General features: G+C 41.1%; 2 protein-coding genes and 1 pseudogene across 3 annotated transcripts; 1 reads left to right on the top strand and 2 right to left on the bottom strand.

Moving 5' to 3' along the window:
* Positions 1-4,458: 4,458 nt before the first annotated feature.
* On the bottom strand, positions 4,459-7,607 carry cryba1a (crystallin, beta A1a). Its single transcript, XM_060943505.1, has 7 exons — positions 7,579-7,607; positions 7,426-7,430; positions 6,771-6,841; positions 6,573-6,691; positions 5,500-5,638; positions 5,201-5,343; positions 4,459-4,606 (listed from the first exon to the last, which is right to left on the bottom strand). Exons 1-7 carry the CDS (start codon positions 7,605-7,607, stop codon positions 4,459-4,461), a joined length of 654 nt encoding a protein of 217 aa, XP_060799488.1.
* Positions 7,608-11,762: 4,155 nt separating this feature from the next.
* Positions 11,763-20,710, top strand: crybb1l3 (crystallin, beta B1, like 3). 2 transcript variants are annotated; one of them, XM_060898139.1, is made up of 5 exons: positions 11,763-11,828; positions 11,979-12,097; positions 12,275-12,407; positions 20,314-20,456; positions 20,542-20,710. In XM_060898139.1, exons 1-5 carry the CDS (start codon positions 11,763-11,765, stop codon positions 20,708-20,710), a joined length of 630 nt encoding a protein of 209 aa, XP_060754122.1. The 2 variants fall into 2 exon arrangements, with proteins under 2 accessions (XP_060754122.1, XP_060754121.1); XM_060898138.1 differs by having other exon boundaries at positions 11,763-11,852.
* Positions 15,079-16,214, bottom strand: LOC132864723 (26S proteasome non-ATPase regulatory subunit 13-like; annotated as a pseudogene).
* Positions 20,711-24,401: the final 3,691 nt, after the last annotated feature.

The raw sequence follows: 24,401 nt of genomic DNA, 5'->3' as shown, positions 1-24,401 counted from the left end.
TAGAGAAAAAAACACAACTTATGAATGAGTAGGGCTGTACAAACTTTTCACTGGTACTGTAGATTGAGAGGAACTAGACTCAAAATGGACCCAGTCCTCTTTGGATAGTGGAGTTATGAATCCTTTCTCTCCCATAACTCTATTCTATGAAGTCAAACGGTACTAAAGGATGTTCATTATAAGCATGAGAGTCTTTATGATCACAGCAGCAGTTCTTATGTATAGTACACTAAAGTAACTAATTATGGAAAACAGGAGCAACCTTGCTTCATCCAATTCCCCCCCCCCCTTTTAACACCCCAGTGCCTCTTATAAAATGTGTGTGTGTGTGTGTGTGTGTGTGTGTGTGAGAGAGAGAGAGAGAGAAACTGAGCAACTGAGCAAAAGCCTTTGCTTTAAAACACTTTTATGCGGAAATGAGCTGTAGGTTTTACTGCACATCTTACAGAACCAGTTCTTCTGGACACTTTGACTGTCACACTTGCTTCTCATTTTTCCAACAAAACCCAGCAACTTTCATTATGTTTTGTTTTGCTGAAAAGTGTCTCTTATGTAATCTGCTGCTTTCTTTACTGACATAAAAATCTGTAGCATTTATTTTTGCACTGGAAAATTAATGTTTGTTTTATCTGTAACCACTTATCCCATGCAGGGTCACAGGGGGCAAGCTGGAGCCTATCCCAGCTGACCATGGGCAAGAGGCAGGGTACACCCTGTACAAGTCGCCAGCTCATCACAGGGCTGACACACACATAGAGACACAAACAACCATTCACACTCAATTTAGAGCCACCAATTAACCTAACCTGTAGACACAGGGAAAACATGCAAACTCCACACAGAAAGGCCTTCGTCAGCCACTGGGTTCAAACCCAGAATCTTCTTGCTGTGAGGCAACAGTGCTAACCACTACGCCACCCAAAAATTAATGTTTGGGACTCTAAAATGTTTTTGTACTGACTCGATAATGTGGCAGTCACAAAATCAAAATTTATAACACAGTTTGTACAAAAAACAGGTGTAAGTGCAATTGGTAATTGAGTGATCAATCTCATTAAATCTGAAGGTTAATAATTAAAATTGAATCAGTCTCATTTGAATCATACCATTGAATCATTCTCATTGAATCAGTCTCATATTATCATTAAATCACTCATGTAATCAGTCTCATTAATTAATACCATTAATTTTGGTGCTTAATAATAAATTATCAAACAGCTAAATTATGGTATATTCCAAATTATTATGATCACTTACCATATTACATAACTCATATGCACCTTTGAATTCTTGGAGATTGGGTGCTTCAAAGATATTGGAACACAAACACAGTTTCAATAATAAATGAGTTTATTATAACAAAGATAAAAATGGATAATGGCAGGTGGAATCATTATATATAAATATGATGATATGGTCATATACTTGATGAGCGGGTGTGTGTGTGTGAGAGGCCTTGTGTGTGTCCTACACAATAGAATTAGCTCTGGTAGCTAAGACAAAAGAATTAGCTTTGGTTGCTAAGACAAAAGAATTAGCTTTGTGTGGCTAGCTAAGGAGGGCGTGTCACCACGTGGGGTTTGAGAACAAAGGATTTAGCTCTGGTTGCTAGCTAAGATGTGTTGGCCACGTGTGGAGACACAGATTAGCCTTGTGTCGCTAGCTAAGACAAAGGGATGCTAGCTAGCATGTGTTTGTGTGTGAAAGGCCTGGTGACCACGTGGTAAGGCCTATGGCCTAGCAAAAGAAAGGCTAGCGTGGGATGCTAACTGAGGTGTGTTTGACCACGTGGTAAGGCCTAACAGTACTTTGGAGACAATACAGTTATCTCTGGATGCTAATAAGATAGAATTAGCCGTAGCAGCTAATCCACTAGCTTTATAACATTACCAAATTCACTGAAATCTTGAGGTCAAGATGTGTAAATAATGAAATTAAAGTGTTAGAAAGAGAGAGCATGCAAAACCTATTAAATAATTGAGAGATTAAAACAAAAATAGAACAATCATCAATTCAACACGCTGCGTGTTTACAGAGTACACATTTAAACCGTTCCTGAGTTTAAATTCACACTTCTTCATAAAAGCTAATTCATAAGACTAGGTTTTTGCCCAAATGCCAAGTCTTACTTCAGTATCTCGCCCTTTTTGTAGAAAGCAGAGAATTCTTGGAGAGGCTGAGTTTCACAGGAGCTTGTGGAGCACGTCTGTGGAAAGCAGAGAATTCTTGGTCCGACGCTTCATAGCTCGTGGGAAGAAAAACTCTGATTAGACAATGTGCACAGAGAATTAAAATTGGAAGGATCCGGTCGCTTCTAATTTTAAATTAACTGCTTGGGCTGCAGTTTGTACGTACTTGATAATAGAAATAAAAACCGGTTGTAACTCATCTGAGTTAGATCGCGTGATTTTGGATTTTTACCGTGGCCAGGGGTAAACAAAGAAATCGCGCTGAATCGTGGATCTTGCAAGAAAGACGTCTGTTCTTGGGTTTGCTCAGCGGAGCGAGCGATTCCTCCTTGTGTCCAGGCGGCTGCTCCAGACGGAAAGAGAAAGTATGGCGGATTTCCGGGTTTCTTATGCCTTCATGGAGGATGTGACATTGGTGATCCCGCCCCCGCGTGACGCAGGTCAACGCGGAAGCTGGTGATGGGAAATGTAGTTTCTTAAAGAGACGGGCTGTTGTAGTTCTTAGATGGACGGTACCTACACAGGGTACCTAAGACTTTTGCACAATACTGTAAGCAGCCAAGAAAAGCAAACCAGCCTCAATGATGCCTCCGTTCTGTTAGAGGCCACATTACTAGTGTGGGATTAAGCTGTGTTTAGGCACTGCCTTACAGGGCTTTCTTGGTTTTGCATGTTGTGCATTTGTTTGGGAAGTAAAACAGAAATACAAAAGCAGAATCTCAGTGAGCGTGTGAATATATATATATATATATATATATATACACCAACTAAGTTATGTGAATGTGTTTCTTCTCTTTAACTCCAGTTGTCATGACAAGTTTTGGATATTGAACTCAGGTTTATAAGTTTTCAAAAATAAAACTTAAAATAATCCATTGTGTTGACTATTTGTGAGTTTTGTCTGGGTTTTCAATGTTCAGTTAACTCATATCTGTAAGTTATAAGTTAAAAAGGGGAAAGGAGGAGGAGGAGGGTGATGCTGAAGAAATACCGAGAAGTTGCCATAATTCAGTGTGAGGTTTAAGGAAACTTGTAAACTTCTCATGCTTAGTCAGATGAGAAATAAATCTAAGTAGAACCAATTCAAAAACATGACTTGTATTAAGTTTAACCAACTTGAAATTTCTTACCGTATATATACTGAGGTTGCTTTGATAAAAGAACATGTGCTGTTTGTGTTACTAAGCTGAGAGCACAATATGAGTGCATTGATATTCACAAAACAAAAACAGAATTAAATGTAAATGGATGCTGTGGAAAATTTCGACAGGTCTGACCAGCTACCAAAGCACAAGCTGCTCAAGTTTGTAGACCTCAACCAAATGACATGACTTTTTATGAAAATAGCAGTGAGCAAATTAGAAAACACTTATTGATCAATTAAGTCAATCAATACAGAAGCTACCTGGGAAAGATGGTGTACGAGTTTGACCAAATCAAGCTAGTACAGTTAGGTAGCAATTTTATGTAAATAAAGATGTGCATTTACAAACTACAAACGTTAGTGTGTTTTGCAACAATTACTGCATTAATGAAAGCTATCTTTAATGTTTTGGTATAATGGGCAAAGTTATTTTAATACAGTATTCTTTTTGTTGTTTGTTTGTTTGTTATATCTGAATTTTTGAAAATTGGCCATTTAAAACTATGGACGCTTCATTACTTCTAGGTTTAAAATAAAAAATCTAAATAAAATTTAAAAAATAGAAATTTATGTCCAAATCCTCATACTTGCATACCACAAAAATTCACTGGCTAATTTTTAAAATCCAGTTTCAAATTTACATCAGGATAAAATACAGTTTTCTTCACGTTTGACTAATTTGGTTTCACAACAAATCTTCAGGCACTTTATTTTCACAGTTTTGGTGGGGGGAAAAACACACACACATGGAGTATTTTTAATGTTTTCATGCTTTTATTGATCGCTTTAGGACTGATCACGCTGTGACAGAATGATAAGTACTGAATTCCCATCACTGCCTCATTCACAGCTTCTGCATGCTGCTGTCTGTCACTCCCATCTTTTTTTGTAAAGGCAAGAGTGTTAAAATTAAAATAATAAAGCATTGTTTACACTTTGCCATGTAGCACCAGATTTCAAGCCTGTGCCATAACTGGCCTGGTCACAGCAGGAATGGAAGAGTAGAGAAGAGAAGAAAGGAGAGGATAAAGATGAAAAGGAGGGGAGGATGAGGAGGTGAACGAGGAGATGGAGGTAGGTATGGGAGGGAGGAAGGAGGCAAGAGAGGGAGGAAGAGAACAGCCCTCACTGCTGGATTCGGCGAAGCGATTGCACCTGAAAGGTGTGAGCATGGGATCCCCACTCCCGGTAGTGTTTAAACTCGCCTCCATGGCGATCACACTCCAAAATATATTGGTAGCCACGGAAGCCAGGATACTGGTAGCAAACCCAGCTAAAATAAGATGAGAGGAGAAGTGAGGTAGAACAGTTGGCTGATTTTCTCACCCACCAACAAAGACAAACTGGACTGGTTTTCCAGGTATGGATAAAACCAGTTCTAAATTAAGAATCATTTTTAAAAGGTTATCTACAGTATATTCATTGTGGAATTCAGGCTTAATCTGTCCCCAAGAAATCATTCCAATGAATGCAAATATTTAAAAAATATATTTAATTATATTAACCGTTATTAAATAATGGTTTGACCATGGAGGCCAAATATCACAACTAAGAGAAACCAAAAGCTGCTCAGATTTAAAACAATGGAGGCAAGTTTTTCAGATGATATCATGCTGACTTTTTCACAAATATTAGCTTCACATACACTATTTTCCATTTTTGCTATTTGTTATAATAAAGAAACATTAGACCTTACTGATTGTCTTACATGGATTACACTGCTATAAATGACTTTTTTTTGTCTTTGTCATGAAACTATGAAAACTTTTGAACTCAACAGTGTCTATAATTTTATTCTCGAAATTAAGAGGAAATAGTGCAAGGGAAAAACAGATAGTGAGACAGAATGAGAGAGCATGGTACTTACGCCCCACTTTGGACCTGCATGGATCCAATCTCATTGTTGGGCCAGCCCATGGCCTGAAGAGATGGGTAGTCATCATTCATCTCCCACTGGCGCCCAATGAAGTTCTCCCGCTCAAACACTGTGATCTTTGACTCCTTATGGTTCTGCAAATATCCGCATAGACTTTTCATATTTGTGCATGCGATCTAACACATGTAGTATGACGTTCTGCTTATACACACACTCTGTGTCAGATAATAATTAGAATGATGAATAATAAATCAGCTGTTTATTATAGGAAGAGAAATGAGACTCACAGCACAGCAGATTGGGCGGAAGGACATCAGCCTCTCGATATGGTAGGCATTACTGCCACTCCATGCTTCCCAGCGAGGGTAGTCTCCTCTCTCTAGGATGAACTGTTGCCCACAGAAGCTGGAGTGCTCATAACCCACCCAGCTGCCCAAGCACACATGTACACAAGAACGTTAGGAAACACTGTACAACAGCAAAGTTAAAGCTATACGGCCTTTCGAGTTCATAAAATCGGTGAAATTTAGTTCCCTCCGAAATTTGATCATTGTGATTTATGTTTATTTCTGTAATATATTTTTAAAAAAGGCCATTCTGTGGCTGGTAAGTTATTTAAATTGAGGCAATTCCCTAGCACATAATATGCATGAAATCGCTCACTTTGCGCAGTCAAGCAGACAGAGGAAGTCCATGTGCGCATTTTTATGCGCATTCTTTATTTTTGGGGTTTTACGGCAGCTGGCATCCATAGTGTTGCATTACTGCCATCTACAGGTTTACCTTTCACCGTGCACTGACTGTTACATCATTCTGTTGCTAAACGAACAGCTGATCACACCGAGGTGCTTACTGACTATTTATTAGTTTGGTCCTGCGTTTCCTTTCCTTCGCAATATAACATCTTTTCTTCTCACTTTCTGTGACTGTAGTCAGTCTTTCACATTTCATTCGCACACTCACATCCTCCATTTTTCTCTCCTGTTTCAAATTTGTATCCCACAATGCCTTGCGCGAGCAGGGAAAGCCCACCACGTGATGCATGATGTAGTATCTTGAATTGGGTCATGGTGAAGCAGGAAAAAATACCAGAGAATTTAGGGCCACGTGGCCCAAAATTAATTAATTGTTCTTTTTTTTTAAAAACAAATAAAATTGGAAGTATGTGATTCAAATTCAGTAGCTTTCAGTCCACTAAACAAAAATAATTGTGTGTCAGGGAAAATTCTTTTTATGACCTACACTTGAAAAATCTGAAAGGCAGTCTACCTTTAAAGATCTGCATAGTCTCATGAGAATCAAACAAATGCCAGTGTGAGTCTCCTTTTTTCCCCACAGCTAGGACAACATGGCTGAGACTTACGCTCCACACTCCACCTTCAGTGAGCGAACATTGTCAAATCCACACTCCATGATGTTCTTGCAGGAGGAAGTGAAGTCCATGCGTTTGCCCTGGAAGCTCTCCTGGTCATATACTGTGATCTGAACATGTGCAACAGGTTATGAGAAATGTGAAATTTGTTTGTAATTCAGTATATTTGTATGATCACTATGGACTCACCTTCCATGGTCCTAGTGGCGTTGGGTTAGTCTGAGCCATGCTTGCAGATATCTCAATACTGACTGAGTGGCCTGAGAAACACACACACAATAAGGATAAGGGAGCATGCATAAGGCTACATATGTTTGGCAATTAAGCTATTACTGTATTTATTTCCAAAAGGCCTAAAACAGGAAATAGTGTTATAATAAATATATTAATAGCAGTATTTCCCTAACAAGCCAGATTTCACAAAGCTCACTGCTTCTTTCTCTGATTACTCAAAAAAAAGAATAAACACACATCATAGGTTCAACATTCAACATGCATTTCAATGGTCTAGCAAAATCAAACTGAGACGATAAGTCAATGAGACGATAAATCTGCTATTGATTTTGAATGACAGGAGAATCAATAAATTATCCAGCAGGCTTGAGTCTGGAAACTTATGAAATGTGGTTTTGATGTTCTGGTCTTTGCATGAGATCTGCTGAATGGTTTTTAGTGAATGTGTGATGTACAGTATGTGGTGTTAATGTCAAGGTGCATGCGTGTTGTGCTTGTTTTGGGCCATTTTGAAGACTGTGTTGTGCAGCGGTGCCTCCCTACGAAAGAGTTTTGTAAATTAGACACAAAGTAATACAAGTATCTGAAATGACTGAGATGCACAGCTTACCTGACCTACCGAATAAATAGCTGTCAAGGGGCTCCACACAACGGAGTCCTGAACTCAAACTGGGCTCTATTTATACATGGCTTGGCTGAGAGGAAAGTTAGGCCACAGGCCAACCAATGGTCAGCACTTTGCTCCAGGCCTCATTGTTCACACCTGAGCCACTGGCTTTCCACAGCCCACATTACCGGCTGCCAGGAGGGCACCGTGCCCACTGCATGCCAGGCCAATCGCTTACATACATAGTTTTACACATAACAGTTTTGACAGGTGAAAAACGCACATCCACACTGAGGTAGTCTGTCGTAGTCTGAGATCAAGGATATTACCTGTAGCACATGTATATTACCTTCATCACCAAAGCAAATCAAGCTGATCTATCATCTAACTTTTAAAATTTTGCTAAAATAATCACGGGGGGGGCGTCGTGGCTCAGGTGGTTAAGGCGCCATACCATGAATGCGGGCGACCCGGGTTCGATTCTGGCCCGAGGTCATTTCCCGATCCCTTCCCGTCTCTCCTGCTCATTTCCTGTCTCTACACTGTCCTATCCAATAAAGGTGCAAAAAGCCCAAAAAATAAATAAATAAATAATCACAGGGTGGGGGCATCGTGGCTAAGGCGCCATACCATAAATCCGGGGACCCAGGTTCGATTCCAACCTGAGGTCATTTCCTAATCCTTCTCTGTCTCTCTCTCCTGCTCATTTCCTGTCCTGTCTCTACACTGTCCTATCCAATAAAGGTGAAAAAAGCCCAAAAAAATCTTTAAAAAAAATAATAATAATCACAGGGATGTAGAACAATAAGTATTTGCTGAGAATCTACTGTTTGTTACGCTCAACCCTCAGACACACAGCGCTTCAACTGACCTCCTGTTCGTACATGCTCCCACATATAAATGCACACACACATAAGCCTTTACACATAAGTCCATCCATTCAACATTCGTGTCCTGCCCACTCTTTTGATTTTATGCAAAATAGGTTGGTGGACAAGGCTAGAGGGGAACATGAGCAGGTGTGTGACATAACGGAAAGAAAAGTCAGATGATAAAATAAATAAGCCCTTTTAATCCAAAGAACATTAGCTTACAGTATCTCGTTAAACTTGAAGACAAATATGAAATGTTTATTGCTCATTTGTTTCCATTTTGGCCCAAAATGTGCTTCTTATAAGGAAGTGATTCATACAAACTAGTAATTAAAGCTGATTCTTGAATCAAATCATTTGATTCGTACTGTCCAGGATTTTCTTTTTCAGTCAAGGTCATAAAAGTCAGATGCAAAGCAAAAACACAGCAAACAGTTCACCAGTCCACTAGTACACATAACAACATATAACACCACTGAGTAAGCTGAGAGAAGCCTACTAAAATCAGCACATTGCACTTAATCCTACAGAGAGAGAGAGAGGAATGAAAGGATAGACGGAGGGAGGTGAGGGGGTGGGAATTATGGTGTGGGCCGGGTTTTTTGCTGACAGTGGTGGGTGTCCAGCTGAGTCCTGGAACAAAGCATCAAACAGAGTCAGCAAGGTCAGTTCCTAAAAGCCAACACTTTTATCCAATGGCATGGTGGCATGCTGGCTCTATAGCATCACTGGGGTGTATTTGTACTGTATATATAACCCTTCCTGTGGCTGGAACCACAGCTTCATTTGGGCCTTGCCATCATTTCCTCTGCCAGCACCTCTCTTACATTCCATCGCTCTCTTCTTGACTGCAGTGCTTTGGTGAGATTCTAGGAAGGGTTAAATTGGTAACTAAACTTTACTGTGGTTAAAATGGATCCCTTCTATTGGGAAACACATCTAATCCCATATAATTTCAGGTGCTGATTGTAGAATTCAGAAAGAGGGCTAATTCATTTTATAATTTAAGCCAAAATACTCTGTGAATCTTTACCAGTTGAGTGCTAATATTCTTACAAGTATGGTTTGTGTTGGACCTTTTATAAACTGTACATTTATATTACATTCATGCAAACAAGGCTTCATCTGTTTAAACATGCGTCAATTTGGATTGTCACTCTTAAGAGAAAGAAATAAAATTGGAATAGTTGGAAAATTATTGCCTTCAACAACTTTGTTGGAAGAGGTTATGTTTTTGCCTCTATTTGTTTGTTCCCAATGTAACTCGAAAAGTGGGCAGCACAGTGGTGTAGTGGTTAGCACTGTCACCTTACAGCAAAAAGGTTCTGGGTTCGAGCCCAGTCGCCGACAGGGGCCTTTCTGTGTGGAGTTTGCATGTTCTCCCCATGTTTGCATGGGTTTACTCTGGGTGCTCCAGTTTCCCCCACGGTTCAAAGACATGCAGTTAGGTTAACATGGTGCGGCCTTGGGCTGAAGTGCCCTTGGGCTGAAGTGCCCTTGAGCAAGGTACCTAATCCCTAACTGCTCCCTGGGTGCTGTAGTATGGCTGCCCACTGTTGTGTGTGTGTTCACTGCTACAGATGGGTTAAATGCAGAGGATGAATCTCACTGTGCTTGAAGTGTGCATGTGACAAATAAAGGGTTCTTCTTCTTCTTAAGTAGTGAATGGATTTTGATGAAATTTGGAGGAAAGGTAAGCCATGGGCCAAGGAACACTTGATTAGATTTTGACGCAAATCCGGATATGTATGTGGATCCAGGATCCTGAGATGTATCCGGATCCAGGTTGTTTTTGTTTGGCTTTTCCCAATGTAACTAAAAAAGTAGTTAAAAGATTTTGATGAAATTGGGAGGAAAGGTGAGTCATGGGCCAAGGAACAATTGATTAGATTTTGGTGCGACTCCAGATATGTATGTGCATCCAGGATCCAAATATGTATCCAGATCCAGGTTTTTGTTTGTTTGTTTGTTTGCCTTTTCCCAATGTAACTAAAAAAGTAGTGAACAGATTTTGATGAAATTTGGAGGGAAGGTGGGCCATGGGCTAAGGAACAATTTATTAGATTTTGACCTAAATCTGGATATGTATCCGGATCCAGGATTTTTTTTTCTTTTTCCCAACGTAACTCAAAAAGTAGTGAACAGATTTAGATGAAATTTGGTGTACAGCTTTAGTATTATCCAAGATTCAAGTGATTTGATTTTGATGTTGATAACATGGCTTGGCAGAGGTATGCACTCTACTGTGTGCTCTTCTAGTTGATTTGTAGTTTATCCGGGGAGGGACCATATGCTGTTTTAGCAAATGTTTGTGGGTTTTTTGTTTTTTAATTTTCATTATAAAATCTAATGCAGCTACATAAATGATTAACCTTTTAGGTAGTTCCTCGACAAGCTTCTTTTACACAGGGATGAACATGTACAATGTAATGAATACAGCTTATCTAGAATCCAAGATTTTTGATACTGAAAACTGTTTTAGGGCGGCACGGTGGTGTAGTGGTTAGCGCTGTCGCCTCACAGCAAGAAGGTCCGGGTTTGAGCCCCGGGGCCGACGAGGGCCTTTCTGTGCAGAGTTTGCATGTTCTCCCAGTGTCCGCGTGGGTTTCCTCCAGGTGCTCCGGTTTCCCCCACAGTCCAAAGACATGCAGGTTAGGTTAACTGGTGACTCTAAATTGACCATAGGTGTGAGTGTGAATGGTTGTCTGTGTCTATGTGTCAGCCCTGTGATGACCTGGTGACTTGTCCAGGGTGTACCCCACCTTTCGCCCGTAGTCAGCTGGGATAGGCTCCAGCTTGCCTGTGACCCTGTAGAACAAGATAAAGCGGCTAGAGATAATCAGATGAGATGAAAACCGTTTTAAAAATATAATGAGTTCATGTTTTTGTACTCTATTAAGTAGGATGGATATGATTTATAAAGTACTTTGACATGTATTATGATACATAATTTGGAGCTTAAAGCCTTTATCAAATTTGCAGATAATGCAGTGGACATGATAGAACAGAAACAGTGAAATTAACACTATTCTGCTGAATGTTGATAATTTTAGTACTACTTTTGTTTAACAGAAGACAACTAATGGACACAATTTTTCCAAAAACCTGAAAAATGACAAATAGTTTCTATCTGTGTGGCACATGACTGATTGAGAAAGTCACCCGATTAAGATTGACTAGGTTTCGAGTAGTTAATTCAAGACTATGCTTTCCAATCAATTAATCCTTTGTATTTTTCTGTCTTGTTGACATTTAAATTGTGTGAATACATTAAACAAGCACACATCAGGCACTGTGAGCAGATACAAGGGCCAGTAAAACTAGTGACCTTACAATTTTTACTGCTCATGGGTAAAACCTTAACAACAGAGACTTCCCCTTTTTTATAAGGGTGACAAAATGACCACAGGGCTTCAGGTTTTTTTAATATTTTAACCCCATTTTCTTTATGTGTCTGCAGCCTCAGCCATGTCTCACACTGCTGTGCAGGGGAGTATTGGGAGCCGTTCTGCCATGGGGATGCACACGTACAAAGTAAGTCAATATTCTTCTTTTAATGCCAGTCAATTTTTTTATTACTTTGTTCATTTCACACCAACCTATTATTGAACACTACAAAGCATAGAAAGTGTGTGCCAAATAATGTAGCTTGATGATTCTAATTACTATTGCATGTATGACCAGATATATCTGTACGAGTGTGAGAATTTCCAAGGTCGCAGGATGGAGTTGAATGGCGAGTGTCGCAATATCTGTGATAAGGGCTTTGATCGTGTATGCTCCATCAGAGTGGAGTGTGGCCCGTAAGTCTGCAGCCAAGTCAATTTCCATACAGAATGTTGTATTGAGCTGTAGGCCAAACACTAAATGATTCTTTTTGTTCTGGTGGCTCCTGATATATTTCATAACAGCACTATTTCTGTTGGGAAAAACGGTATTATATGTACGTGAATATGCAATGTATTTTTCCATGGTTTCAGGTGGGTGGGTTACGAACAGCAGGACATGCGTGGTGAGATGTTCATGTTGGAGAAAGGAGAGTATCCTCGCTGGGACACCTGGTCCAATAGCTACCGCTGTGATCGTCTCATGTCCCTCAGGCCAGTCCGCATGGTCAGTGAATTAGGAGTGAGAGAATGTCAGCTTATTATTCTATGCATACTGTATACACATCGTCATTAGTGTGATGACATACAAATAATTTTACATTTATTAATCAACTTTAACACTCTAGGCCTGCAGCCAATGCTGAGAACTTTTTTTAATAAGTCAGAGTTTAGTGTGTTTCTTTTTCTGTATTCTATTGATTTTTGGTCAGATTTTACATTAAGGATCCCTTACCTCATATTACAAAACTTAAGTAATAATTAGAAGGTAAAAGAGGAAGAGGATGTCGTGAACAAAAATGTGAAACACATGGGAATGAATAGTTATATTTGGTTATATGGAATGGTTGATGTTAACAACCATCAATTAACCTTCATTAATGTTAAATATGTTATTATAATTAATGCTGAAGTTGCTAGTTTGTTCATGTCGATGACTTTCAAAAAACAATCATGTCCTTCCATTCTATAGAAATGAAGCCAAAATTCCTCTGCCATGTTGTCAAATTCAGGGAAAGCATCTGCACAGTAGATACAGGAGTCGAAGTCATGTACACCTACAGTGGTGCTTGAAAGTTTGTGAACCCTTTAGAATTTTCTATATTTCTGCATAAATATGACCTAAAACATCATCAGATTTTCACACAAGTCCTAAAAGTAGATAAAGAGAACCCAGTTAAACAAATGAGACAAAAATATTATATTTGGTCATTTATTTATTGAGGAAAATGATTCAATATTACATATCTGTGAGTGGCAAAAGTATGTGAACCTTTGTTTTTAGTATCTGCTGCACAAGGGGGTCACACCAATAACTGCAACTAAACGTTTCTGGTAACCATTGATCAGTCCTGAACACCAGCTTGGAGGAATTTTAGCCTATTCCTCCATACAGAACATCTTCAACTCTGGGATGTTGGTGGGTTTCCTCACATGAACTGCTCGCTTCAGGTCCTTCTACAACATTTCGATTGGATTAAGGTCAGGACTTTGACTTGGCCATTCCAAAAGCATTAACTTTATTCTTCTTTACCCATTCTTTGGTAGAATGATTTGTGTGCTTAGGGTCGTTGTCTTGCTGCATGACCCACCTTCTCTTGAGATTCAGTTCATGGACAGATGTCCTGACATTTTCCTTTAGAATTCGCTGGTATAATTCAGAATTCATTGTTCCATCAATGATGGCAAGCCATCCTGGCCCAGATGCAGCAAAACAGGCCCAAACCATGATACTACCACCACCATGTTTCACAGATGGGATAAGGTTCTTATGCTGGAATGTAGTGTTTTCCTTTCTCCAAACATAACGCTTCTCATTTAAACCAAAAAGTTTTATTTTGGTCTCATCCATCCACAAAACATTTTTCCAATATCCTTCTGGCTTGTCCACGTGATCTTTAGCAAACAGCAGACGAACAGCAATGTTCTTTTTAGAGAGCAGTGGCTTTCTCCTTGCAACCCTGCCATGCACACCACTGTTGTTCAGTGTTCTCCTGATGGTGGACTCATGAATATTAACATTAGCCAATGTGAGAGAGGCCTTCAGTTGCTTAAAAGTTACCCTGGGGTCTTTTGTGACCTCGCCGACTATTACATGCCTTGCTCTTGGAGTGATCTTTGTTGGTTGACCACTCCTGGGGAGAGTAACAATGGTCTTGAATTTCCTCCATTTGTACACAATCTGTCTGACTGTGTATTGGTGGAGTCCAGACTCTTTAGAGATGGTTTTGTAACCTTTTCCAACATGATGAGTACTAACAACGCTTTTTCTGAGGTCCTCAGAAATCTCCCTTGTTCATGCCATGATACACTTCCACAAACGTGTCGTGAAGATCAGACTTTGATAGATCCCTGTTCTTTAAATAAAAACAGGGTGCCTACTCACACCTGATTGTCATCCCATTGCTTGAAAACATGGCGGCACAGTGGTGTAGTGGTTAGCACTGTCGCCTCACAGCAAGAAGGTCCTGGGTTCGAGCCCAGTGGCCAACGAGGGTCTTTCTGTGTGGAATTTGCATGCTGTCCACGTGGGTTTCCTCCGGGTGCTCTGGTTTCCCCCACAGTCCAAAGGCATGCAGGTTAGGCTAATTGGTGGCTCTAAATGAGTATAAATGGTTGTCTGTGTCTATGTGCCAGCTCTGCGATGATCTGGCGACTTGTCCAGGGTGTACCCCGCCTCTCGCCCATAGTCAGCTGGGATAGGCTCCAGCTTGCCTGTGACCTTGTAGGACAGGATAAGCAGCTACAGATGATAGATGGATGGATGATTGAAAACACCTGACTCTAATTTCACCTTCAAATTAACTGCTAATCCTAGAGGTTCACATACTTTTGCCACTCACAGATATGTAATATTGGATCATTTTCCTGAATAAATAAATGACCAAGTATAATATTTTTGTCACACTTGTTTAACTGGGTTCTCTTTTTCTACTTTTAGGACTTGTGTGAAAATCTGATGACGTGTTTGGTCATATTTATGCAGAAATATAGAAAATTCTAAAGGGTTCACAAACTTTCAAGCACCACTGTACTCATATGGTAGGCCTGACCCCTTCTCTCATGTAGCAGCAGGGGCGTGGCCAAGCGTCAGTTTGTGAATGGAGGGCGGGGTCAGGGAAGGTGAGTGGCCAAGTCATTACACCTGTTGTCAATTAATGTTGTGTGTGGGGGTGTGTTTATGTGAGAATGTCCTGTGCCTGATGCTCCACCAGCACAGCCATGCTCTTCACATCTCCACACGAGAAGTCCAGACACTCCTTCATGCCCTTTATCTGTGGCAGATCAAGGACTCGTGGCTGTACCCAGGTCATCTGAACTCTCTGATCCACTTCATCGACGCTTCCTCACAGGATTCCAACTGACAGAGCCTTCATCACCAAGAGCTCCACTTCGTTCACTGGTACCCTGGTGCTCTGAGAGATTTCCTGGAAGGTCAGTTGTCTGTGATTTGCTGGTCTGGTGAAAGTCATCTCTATCACACACAGCAGCTGAATTTTCTGCATCAGTTTGTCCTCCTGTGCAGCAAAATCAGGCTGCTGACCCCAAGCTGATTTTAAAGCCTGAAACTTCTCCATGTTCCCTGAGTTAAAGGTGTAGAGCATCTCAATCAGCCACTGCTTGTCCGTGTTCTTCAAAGACTCCAGTACAGGGTGCGTCAGCAGTGCTTGAAAATTGTACATGCCCTCTCTGAGCAGGCCAGCCAATCCCAGGGTGAAGGCTTGCTCCTGCTGCTCTGCCCTGGCAGGTCTTTGACATCCACACAGCCCACATAGCACAGAGCGTCTTCATAGTAAAGGATGTGGTTCCCGATTATGCAGTAATATTTACTGGACAAATCGTAAAACCGGCTGTGTACAGACGTCACTCCCAGCAATGAGTTCAGCATCTCCTCCACTGCCTCAATCAGTTTTTTAGTAGCAGGCAGGTCATTGATGTCGAGCTTCAAACTGCCAATCATCGTTTTACACAAAATCACCGCCTCCTCACTCGCCTTCACCTCCTCCTTCATCTTCTCCAGGAACATGATGGCAGTGTTTTGGTCTGGCATCTGTCTGACCACATGGAGGAGGATTTCTACTAGTGACAGAGGGTTTATTCTGTGTTCAAAGTCACTTATGAAATTTTCATAATGCTGTACAAGACCGTTGCCTTTACAGAAACATGGGTTCTGAACAAACTCCCTGAGCTTCAGAGTCAGCTGATGCCACAACTTCCTGTTGTATAAATCCTCCAGTGTGTGCCATTCCGCCGCGACTTCCAGTGTTGGACTTTTGCCTTGTTGTAGTTTGAGGAATCCAAGAACATCTTTCATTACGGAAACGGTGAGATGGCACTATTTTACTGTTCAACTGCTGTTCACATGGAACCCTTCTCCACTCCGGGTTCAGGGATCTGAACCCGACTCCCTTTTGATCATCGCCTTCGGAACGGCATTCGCCCATCCCTTAGGACCGACTGACCCATGATCAACTGCTGTTCACATGGAACCCTTCTCCACTCCAGGTTTCGGCACCACTGTAACACTTCCCTGATGTGGGTGGAGTACAGAAGCACGGCAGGCAGGAAATGATATTCACACACACATTTATTGAGGCTTTCAGCTTCACTTGCTCACTCTAGGACACACACATAGTCGTGTTCTGGTCTGAGGAGCTCCCTTCTCTCTGCTCTCTCCCTCTTTTTCTATGTTCTACCATCACTGCAAAACACACACACACACACACACACACACACAGCATTAATTGACAACAGGTGTAATGATTTGGCCACTCACCTTCCCTGACCCCACCCTCCATTCACAGACTGACGCTTGGCCACGACCCCACTACCATATCGCAATACCAAGGTTCAGTGCATCACAGAGGCTGTCAATCACTTAATTCCCAAGTGTATCCATGCCTTCTTACAATATACGACCCCACTTCCAGAAAAGTTGGAGCGTTGTGTAAATCATAAATAAAAACAGCATGTGATGATCTGCAAATCATGGAAACTCTACATTTCATTGAAAATAGTACAAAGAGACCATATCAAAGGTTGAAACTGAGATATTTTATTTTTGTTGTTGTTGTTGTTTTGAAAAAATATGTTCATTTTGAATTTGATGCCAGCAACATGTTTCAAAAAAGTTGGGATGGGGGGATGTTTACCACTGTGTTGCATCACCTCTACCAACATTGGTCTCCTCAGTTCCCAAATATTTACAGAGTGTTGTTAAAAGTAGAAGTGATGCAACACAGGGGTAAACATGTTCCTGTCCTAACTTTTTCGAAACATGTTGCTGGCATCACATTTAAAATGATCATATACTTTTCAAAAAACAATAAGATTTCTCAGTTTCAGCATTTGATATGTTGTCTTTGTACCATTTTCAATGAAATGTAGGGTTTCCATGATTTGGGGAAGCCATGGCCTAATGGTTAGAGAAGCAGCTTTGAGACCAAAAGGTCACTGGTTCAAGTCCCTGGACCAGCAGGACTGGCTGAAGTACCCTTGAGCAAGGCACCTAACCCGCAACTGCTCCCCAGGCTGCTCTGGGTACGCTGTACATAACTCTGGATAAGAGCGTCTGCTTAATGCCTGTAATGCAATTTGTAAATCATTATATTCTGTTCAAGGTGGCACAGTGGTGTAGTGGTTAGCACTGTCGCCTCACAGCAAGAAGGTCCTGGGTTCAAGCCCAGTGGCCAACGAGGGCCTTTCTGTGCGGAGTTTGCATGTTCTCCCCGTGTCTGTGTGGGTTTCCTCCGGGTGCTCCAGTTTCCCCCAAAGACATTCAGGTTAGGCTAATTGGTGGCTCTAAATTGACCATAGGTGTGAGTGTGAATGGTTGTTTGTCTCTGTGTCAGCCCTGCGATGACCTGGTGACTTGTCCAGGGTGTACCCCGCCTCTTACCCATAGTCAGCTGGGATAGGCTCCAGCTTACCTGCGACCCTGTAGAACAGGATAAGTGGCTACAGATAATGGATGGATGGATACATTCTGTTCTTATTTACTTTTTGAACAGCGTCCCAACTTTTTTTGAATTGGGGTTGTAGTAGAATAAGATCTTAAAAACTAATTTTTGGGTGAGAATAAAAAATGTACAGATAGCAGCATAGGCGAACTAACTATTCAAATCAGCCACTGTAATTTTTTTTTCAGCCACTGGTTCATGTTTAAAACCTGTTAAATGATGGAAACTATAACATAGAGTGTTGTCTCTTTGTTTTCTGGGGGGGTTTTTTTGTTTTGTTTTGTTTTTTTAAATGCTAATATGTTTCCTTCTCATTTGCTATTTGAAACTAGATGACTGAAGTCTGATTAAAGTTATACGACCTTTCCATTTCATAAAATTGGTGAAACTGAGTTCCCTCTGAAATTTAGTCATTGTTTATTATTGCATGTTTATTTCTGCAATATCTCAAAACTAGATAGAACTTGACGCCAATGGCGTCGATGGGGATGCCTCCGCCTGGTAGACTACACACCTTATTAAGTTGTGATTTGGGGATGGACATTTGACCTGACGGTAATCTTGACCTGTGACCTTTTAACATCAAAATCTAATCAGTTCATGTTTGTCCCAAAGCGCACAAATGGTGAAAGTTTGGTGAAATTCCTTTCATTTGCCTTGGAGATATTGTGTTCACAAGGTTTTCGGACAGACATTTGACCTCACAGTGACCTTGACCTTAGACCTTTTGATCTCAAAATCTAATCAGTTCATGTTTGTCCCAAAGCGCACAAATGGTGAAAGTTTGGTGAAATTCCTTTCATTAGCCTTTGAGATATCGCGTTCACAAGGTTTCAGGATGGACGCACAGACGGACGCACGGACAGACAGACAACCCAAAAACATAATGCCTCCTGCACCTTAAGGTGGCGGAGGCATAAAAAAAAAGCCCAGGCCATTCTGTGGCTGGGAAATTATTTAATTTGAGGGGATGCCCTAGCAAATAATGTGCATGAAATCGCTCGCTTCACACAGTCAAGCAGACAGAGGAAGTACGGTGTGCGCATGTGCAGGTTTACCTGTTTCTTCTTCTTTTCTTTCTCCTTTTGGGTTTGATGGCAGCTGGCATCCAATGTTATATTACTGCCATCTACAGGTTTACCTTGACCGTGCACTGACAGTTACATCATTCTGTTGCTAAACAAACAGCTGATCACACAGAGGTGCACGCTGACTGACGATATTTATTAGTTTGGTCCTGCGTTTCCTTTCCTTCACAACATAACGTCTTTTCTTCTCGCTTTCCGTTACTGCTGTCGGTCTTTCACATTCCATTCATATCCTCCATTTTTCTCTCCTGTTTCAAATTTGTATCCCATAATGCCTTGCACAAACAGGGAAAGCCCACCATGTGATGCATGATGTAGTATCTTGAATTGGGTTATGTTGAAGCAAGAAAAAATAGTGGAGAATTTAGGGCCACATGGCCCTAAATTCATTAATTGTTCTATTTTAAAAAAACTGATAAAATTGGAAGTCTGTGATTCGAATTCAGTAGGTTTTGGTCCACTAAACAAAAATAATTGGGTGTCAGGGAAAATTATTTTTATGACCTACACTTGAAAAATCTGAAAAGCAGTCTACCTTTAAGTTTGCAAAATGAGCCTTTGCTGATATAACATGCTGTATAACAGATTTTCAATGTACAAGACATTTCTTTTGGCCAGCAGATATCGGATAACATGAAGCAGTGTGTAGCACTGATTAGTTCAGAAAATGATATAGTGATCCTGTTAATGTTCTGGGATTTGGATTGGGTTTAGCTTAGCTTTGGATCTCATCTCATCTCATCTCATTATCTCTAGCCGCTTTATCCTTCTACAGGGTCGCAGGCAAGCTGGAGCCTTTCCCAGCTGACTACGGGCGAAAGGCGGGGTACACCCTGGACAAGTCGCCAGGTCATCACAGGGCTGACACATAGACACAGACAACCATTCACACTCACATTCACACCTACGGTCAATTTAGAGTCACCAGTTAACCTAACCTGCATGTCTTTGGACTGTGGGGGAAACCGGAGCACCCGGAGGAAACCCACGCGGACACGGGGAGAACATGCAAACTCCGCACAGAAAGGCCCTCGCCGACCCCGGGGCTCGAACCCAGGACCTTCTTGCTGTGAGGCGACAGCGCTAACCACTACACCACCGTGCCGCCAGCTTTGGATCTATAGAAGCTATAGATTATCATTGCAAAACCATTTAATGCTCTTGTTTTTCTGTTAAAGTCCAAGGAATTCAGTGAGACAATCTATGAATTTCCCTCTGACAAGCTATTATGTTATAATGATAGTTTCAGTAACATGCACATACAGAACATGGTATCTTTTTGGCTCATGGAGAGTCTGCCATCAGTGAGCATGGATAGATCGACCAAAAAAAAAAAAAAATCAGATCTGTTCCTATTTCCATACAGGATTCCCAGGATCATAAAATCTGCCTGTATGAGTGTGCAAACTTTGAGGGCCGTAAGATGGAGGTTTGTGATGAGGATATCCCCAGTCTGTGGTCCTATGGCTTCTATGACAGAGTAGCAAGCATTCAGGTCTCCGGAGGAACGTACGTCAACTGTCTTTGAAGCCAACATCACTACTGTAAAGAGAGATTACCTTCTCAAATGCACAGTTTGGTTGTTGTTTTGCAGGTGGGTTGGGTACCAGTACCCTGGCTACCGTGGTTATCAGTACCTGTTTGAGTATGGCCCCTTCAAGCACTGGAATGAGTGGGGAGCCAACCATCCCCAGATCCAATCCATTCGCCGAGTGCGAGACATGCAGACACATCGACGAGGCTGTTTTGAGATGACTGCATAAGGGACGCAACAGGAACGGATGGGCAGGTTGCAGGAGAGGCTCTGTGGTGTATAAAATTATCCCTCAAGTTACACAAACCACTTCAGAGCAGTGTTAAGAACTTGATCGGTTTACAATGTGAAATTGTGTGTTATGAAGCTACAGCTCACAGAACCAAATAATTTTTGTTAAGCCTTTTTCTTGCATTCACTGATATCTATCGATAATTTGTTAGCTCTATTTAAATTAAATTGTTTTTTTTTTATTGGGCACTTTCCCAGTAGCTTAATCTTTTAATGCACACTAGCTAGCTATTAACTGATGTTCAAAAACTGTGCATTAACCTCCTACTGAAGCATAAATCATGAACTGATCATGCAACAGAAACCCTGGCCTTTTAACCTTTCTGGAATAGGCTCCTTATGTAGTAGACTTAATTGTGTAAGGATTTTATTTTCCTCTCTTTTTTGTGGACAAGATTCACGTCCCCGTCATCTCTTGTGATCAGGGGACTGTGCAGTCCTGTCATATATATCTCTCTCAGGGATGCTGGCATCTAAACATTACATTTCCCACAAAGACAAATAAAGATCTCAGACCTCAGTATTGCACAACAACACACTGCATTTTCTTCATTTATACTGACCACTTTATTACACTAACCTTGTACTAACACCCATTAATCATGTAATCATTTATACGTATACAGTTACTAATGGTAGCTTATCTATTTCTATATACTTCTCTACTCCTTATATCAGTGAAAAGAGACCACTGAGGACAACAACTGAACAGATATTATTTGGTTGGTGGACCGTTCTGAGCACAGCAGAGATAGTGATAGTGATCATGGCATGTGAGTGTGTGATGCTGGTATGAGTGTATCTGGAAGAGCAGAGATACTGGGGTTTTAAACAACTTAATGGCACTGCTCGGTTGAGAAAGAATCGCTAATTATAAAACAATCCAGTCAGTAATCCAGTGCTGTGGTCAGAAACTGACTGGTAAAGGATAGAGGATTAACACTGATGGGGGGGAAAAGAGCTTTAGTGTCGGAAGCTGCTTTCACACTTGGTGGTTTTTTTTGTTTTTTGTTTTTTTCACAACCACTCACACACATTTTACATTTTATGTAATCCTATGGGAAGTAACTTACAAGCTTGTGGAATACAGCTTGTTGAAAAAAGTTAAACTTTTTACAAAAGAGTATAGTGACATCAATCACTTTTTAAAAAAAAAGTTCTGGATCAATCAGGTTAAGGGGGGAATTCAAGAAATAAACATGAAACACAGAAAGTCTGTGAAAATATTAGTTAGTTGGTCAAACTTGTTAACCAACCTCTAACCAATAGTCCAATACCGCAATCAGGGCTTTGAACCAGAATTTTTTTCCTATTGGTTCGTTCCGAACAGAAACGGAATTTTAACGTTTCCGGTTTTGGGTTCCACCATTAAATAGACGTTCCCGAACCGGTTAGAACAAAAAAATTTCGTTCCCAGAACGGTTAATTACGTTCCCTGTCAGCTGTTTAACAAATGGCTATAAAATGATGTCTCTGTCTCATCCAGCTTAAGCCAAATGTAGCCTAATTCTATTACAACCTTCATTAAATAAGACAAGAAATAATTCAAAACAATTATTATTTCAAATGTTGGCGATTTGGATTCTCAGTATGTCTTCCCATCTACACAAACAGAAAAAGTGCCAAAAATGAAAGATAATTCGTTTAGTGTGTTACCAAAGGCTAGTCAGGCCCTATGCATTGATAGGCTAACAGAGGTTAACGTCATTTAATGTTCGCGAGCCTCTCATTAACGTGGACAAATATATTGATATCGTGTTTGAAATTGACGTTTTTGAATAACGATAGACTGCAATATTTACCTCTTATTTAAGATGTGGAGACGTGATAGTAGTCCACCCTCCCGCTCTCTCCATTCAGTCAGCGAACGTCACACAGGAAGTGAACCCCAGCGGGTCATAGAAACTTGCGCAGGAGAAGAATGACTTTTTTATTTGTAGGCTACGGAAACTTTGAGGAACGAAATAAAAACCGGTATTAACCGGTTCCCATTATTTTTAATAAGCATTTCTGTTCCAGAACATAAAAAATAATAAAGTTTCTGGTTTCATTTCTGTTCCATGTGAAATAGAAAAAGTTCCCGGTTTTCGTTCCTTGAACCGGTTCAAAGCCCTGACCACAATACACATCCATCCATCATTTGTAGCCACTTATCCTGTTCTACAGGGTCACAGGCAAGCTGCAGCCTATCCCAGCTGACTATGGACGAGAGACAGGGTACACTCTGGACAAGTCATCAGGTTCGCAATGTACATAAAATTAAAAAATATATTTGACACATTCACCAGTATGTGATGACATCCCACTTTACTTTTTTATCACCAGATTTATACCAGTCTTTATTTCATCATTATTACTGCACAGAAAATGCAATTTCACCCTAACAGTACAATTTGGACTAAAAAGGAAGCAGTGAATAGTATATAAGAAATTGTGCATATCAGATGATGAGCAATAGTCAGTAATTCTATAACCTACCTGAATACTGCTCTTTCCTGGTAAAATGATTAGTAATTGTAGGTACAGGGAGGTGTCTGTCTGCTGCCATCTTTATAGTTGGCAATTCAGGAAGCCATCAATTTCCATGAATTCTCTTGGGGGATTATACCGGTAACACACCAGAGGGGCCCAAACCCTCATCTGGTGGCAGGTACACATACACACCTATGGGCATAGCCAGCTGAACTAATCTGCATGTCTTTGGACTGTGAGAGGAAACCCAGGCAGGCATGAGGAGAACATGAAAACTCCACACAGAAAGGCCCCAGTCAACCGCTGGGCTTGAACCCAGAACCTTCTAACTGTGACGTGATGGTGCTAACCAGTGCTCAACCATGTCACCCACAGGGAGGTGTATTTAACAAAAATACACTAATACAGCTAAAGATGCTTACCAAAATAACTTTCATCTGAGCTATAAAACTATTAAAAGTTTCAAGTCTTTCTTTCTTTCTGCATGGACTGTCCTCTCACAGCTCCAGGATACCTGGTTTGATCCTCAGCTCGGGATTCTGTTTGTACATGTTCTCCTCCTGCCCGTGTGGGTTTTCTTTGTGTTCTCTTCCCCTCTCAAACACATTGCATTAGTTAAATTGCTAATATCCACCTAACTGGGGGCAGCACGGTGGTGTAGTGGTTAGCACTATCGCCTCACAGCAAGAAGGTCCTGGGTTCGAGCCCAGCGGCCGAAGACGGCCTTTCTGTGTGGAGTTTGCATGCTGTCTGTGTGGGTTTCCTCCGGGTGCTCCAGTTTCCCCCACAGTCCAAAGACATGCGGGTTAGGTTAATTGGTGGCTCTAAATTGACCGTAGGTGTGAATGTGGGTGTGAATGGTTGTCTGTGTCTATGTGCCAGCCCTGCGATGACCTGGCGACTTGTCCAGGGTGTACCCCGCCTCTTGCCCATAGTCAGCTGGGATAGGGTCCAGCTTGCCTGCGACCCTGTAGGACAGGATAAGCGGCTGCAGATGATGGATGGATGGATGGATGGATGGATGGATCTATCTAACTGCATTGGCGATACTAAAATGCTCCTCTGTGTGAATGTGTGTTTGTGGACCAGTATCTCATGACAGGTGTATTCCCGCCTTGCTCCTGGTGTTCCTGGAACAGAATCCAGATCCACTGAGT

This window comes from Neoarius graeffei, chromosome 17 (assembly GCF_027579695.1).
Source record: "Neoarius graeffei isolate fNeoGra1 chromosome 17, fNeoGra1.pri, whole genome shotgun sequence".
Classification (NCBI taxonomy): domain Eukaryota; kingdom Metazoa; phylum Chordata; class Actinopteri; order Siluriformes; family Ariidae; genus Neoarius; species Neoarius graeffei.
Note: the sequence above shows the minus strand (reverse complement) of the source record. Positions and strands in the feature narration are given on the sequence as shown.

Coding starts and splice junctions, on each gene's coding strand:
- crybb1l3 (XM_060898138.1), top strand. CDS start 11,763: ATGTCTCACACTGCTGTGCAGGGGAGTATTGGGAGCCGTTCTGCCATG. Junction 12,098..12,274: donor ATCAGAGTGGAGTGTGGCCC/GTAAGTCTGCAG, acceptor CCATGGTTTCAG/GTGGGTGGGTTACGAACAGC. Junction 12,408..20,313: donor CCCTCAGGCCAGTCCGCATG/GTCAGTGAATTA, acceptor ATTTCCATACAG/GATTCCCAGGATCATAAAAT.
- cryba1a (XM_060943505.1), bottom strand. CDS start 7,607: ATGTGGGCTGTGGAAAGCCAGTGGCTCAG. Junction 5,344..5,499: donor CCTTCCGCCCAATCTGCTGT/GCTGTGAGTCTC, acceptor GGATATTTGCAG/AACCATAAGGAGTCAAAGAT. Junction 4,607..5,200: donor ATGCAGGTCCAAAGTGGGGC/GTAAGTACCATG, acceptor ATCTTATTTTAG/CTGGGTTTGCTACCAGTATC.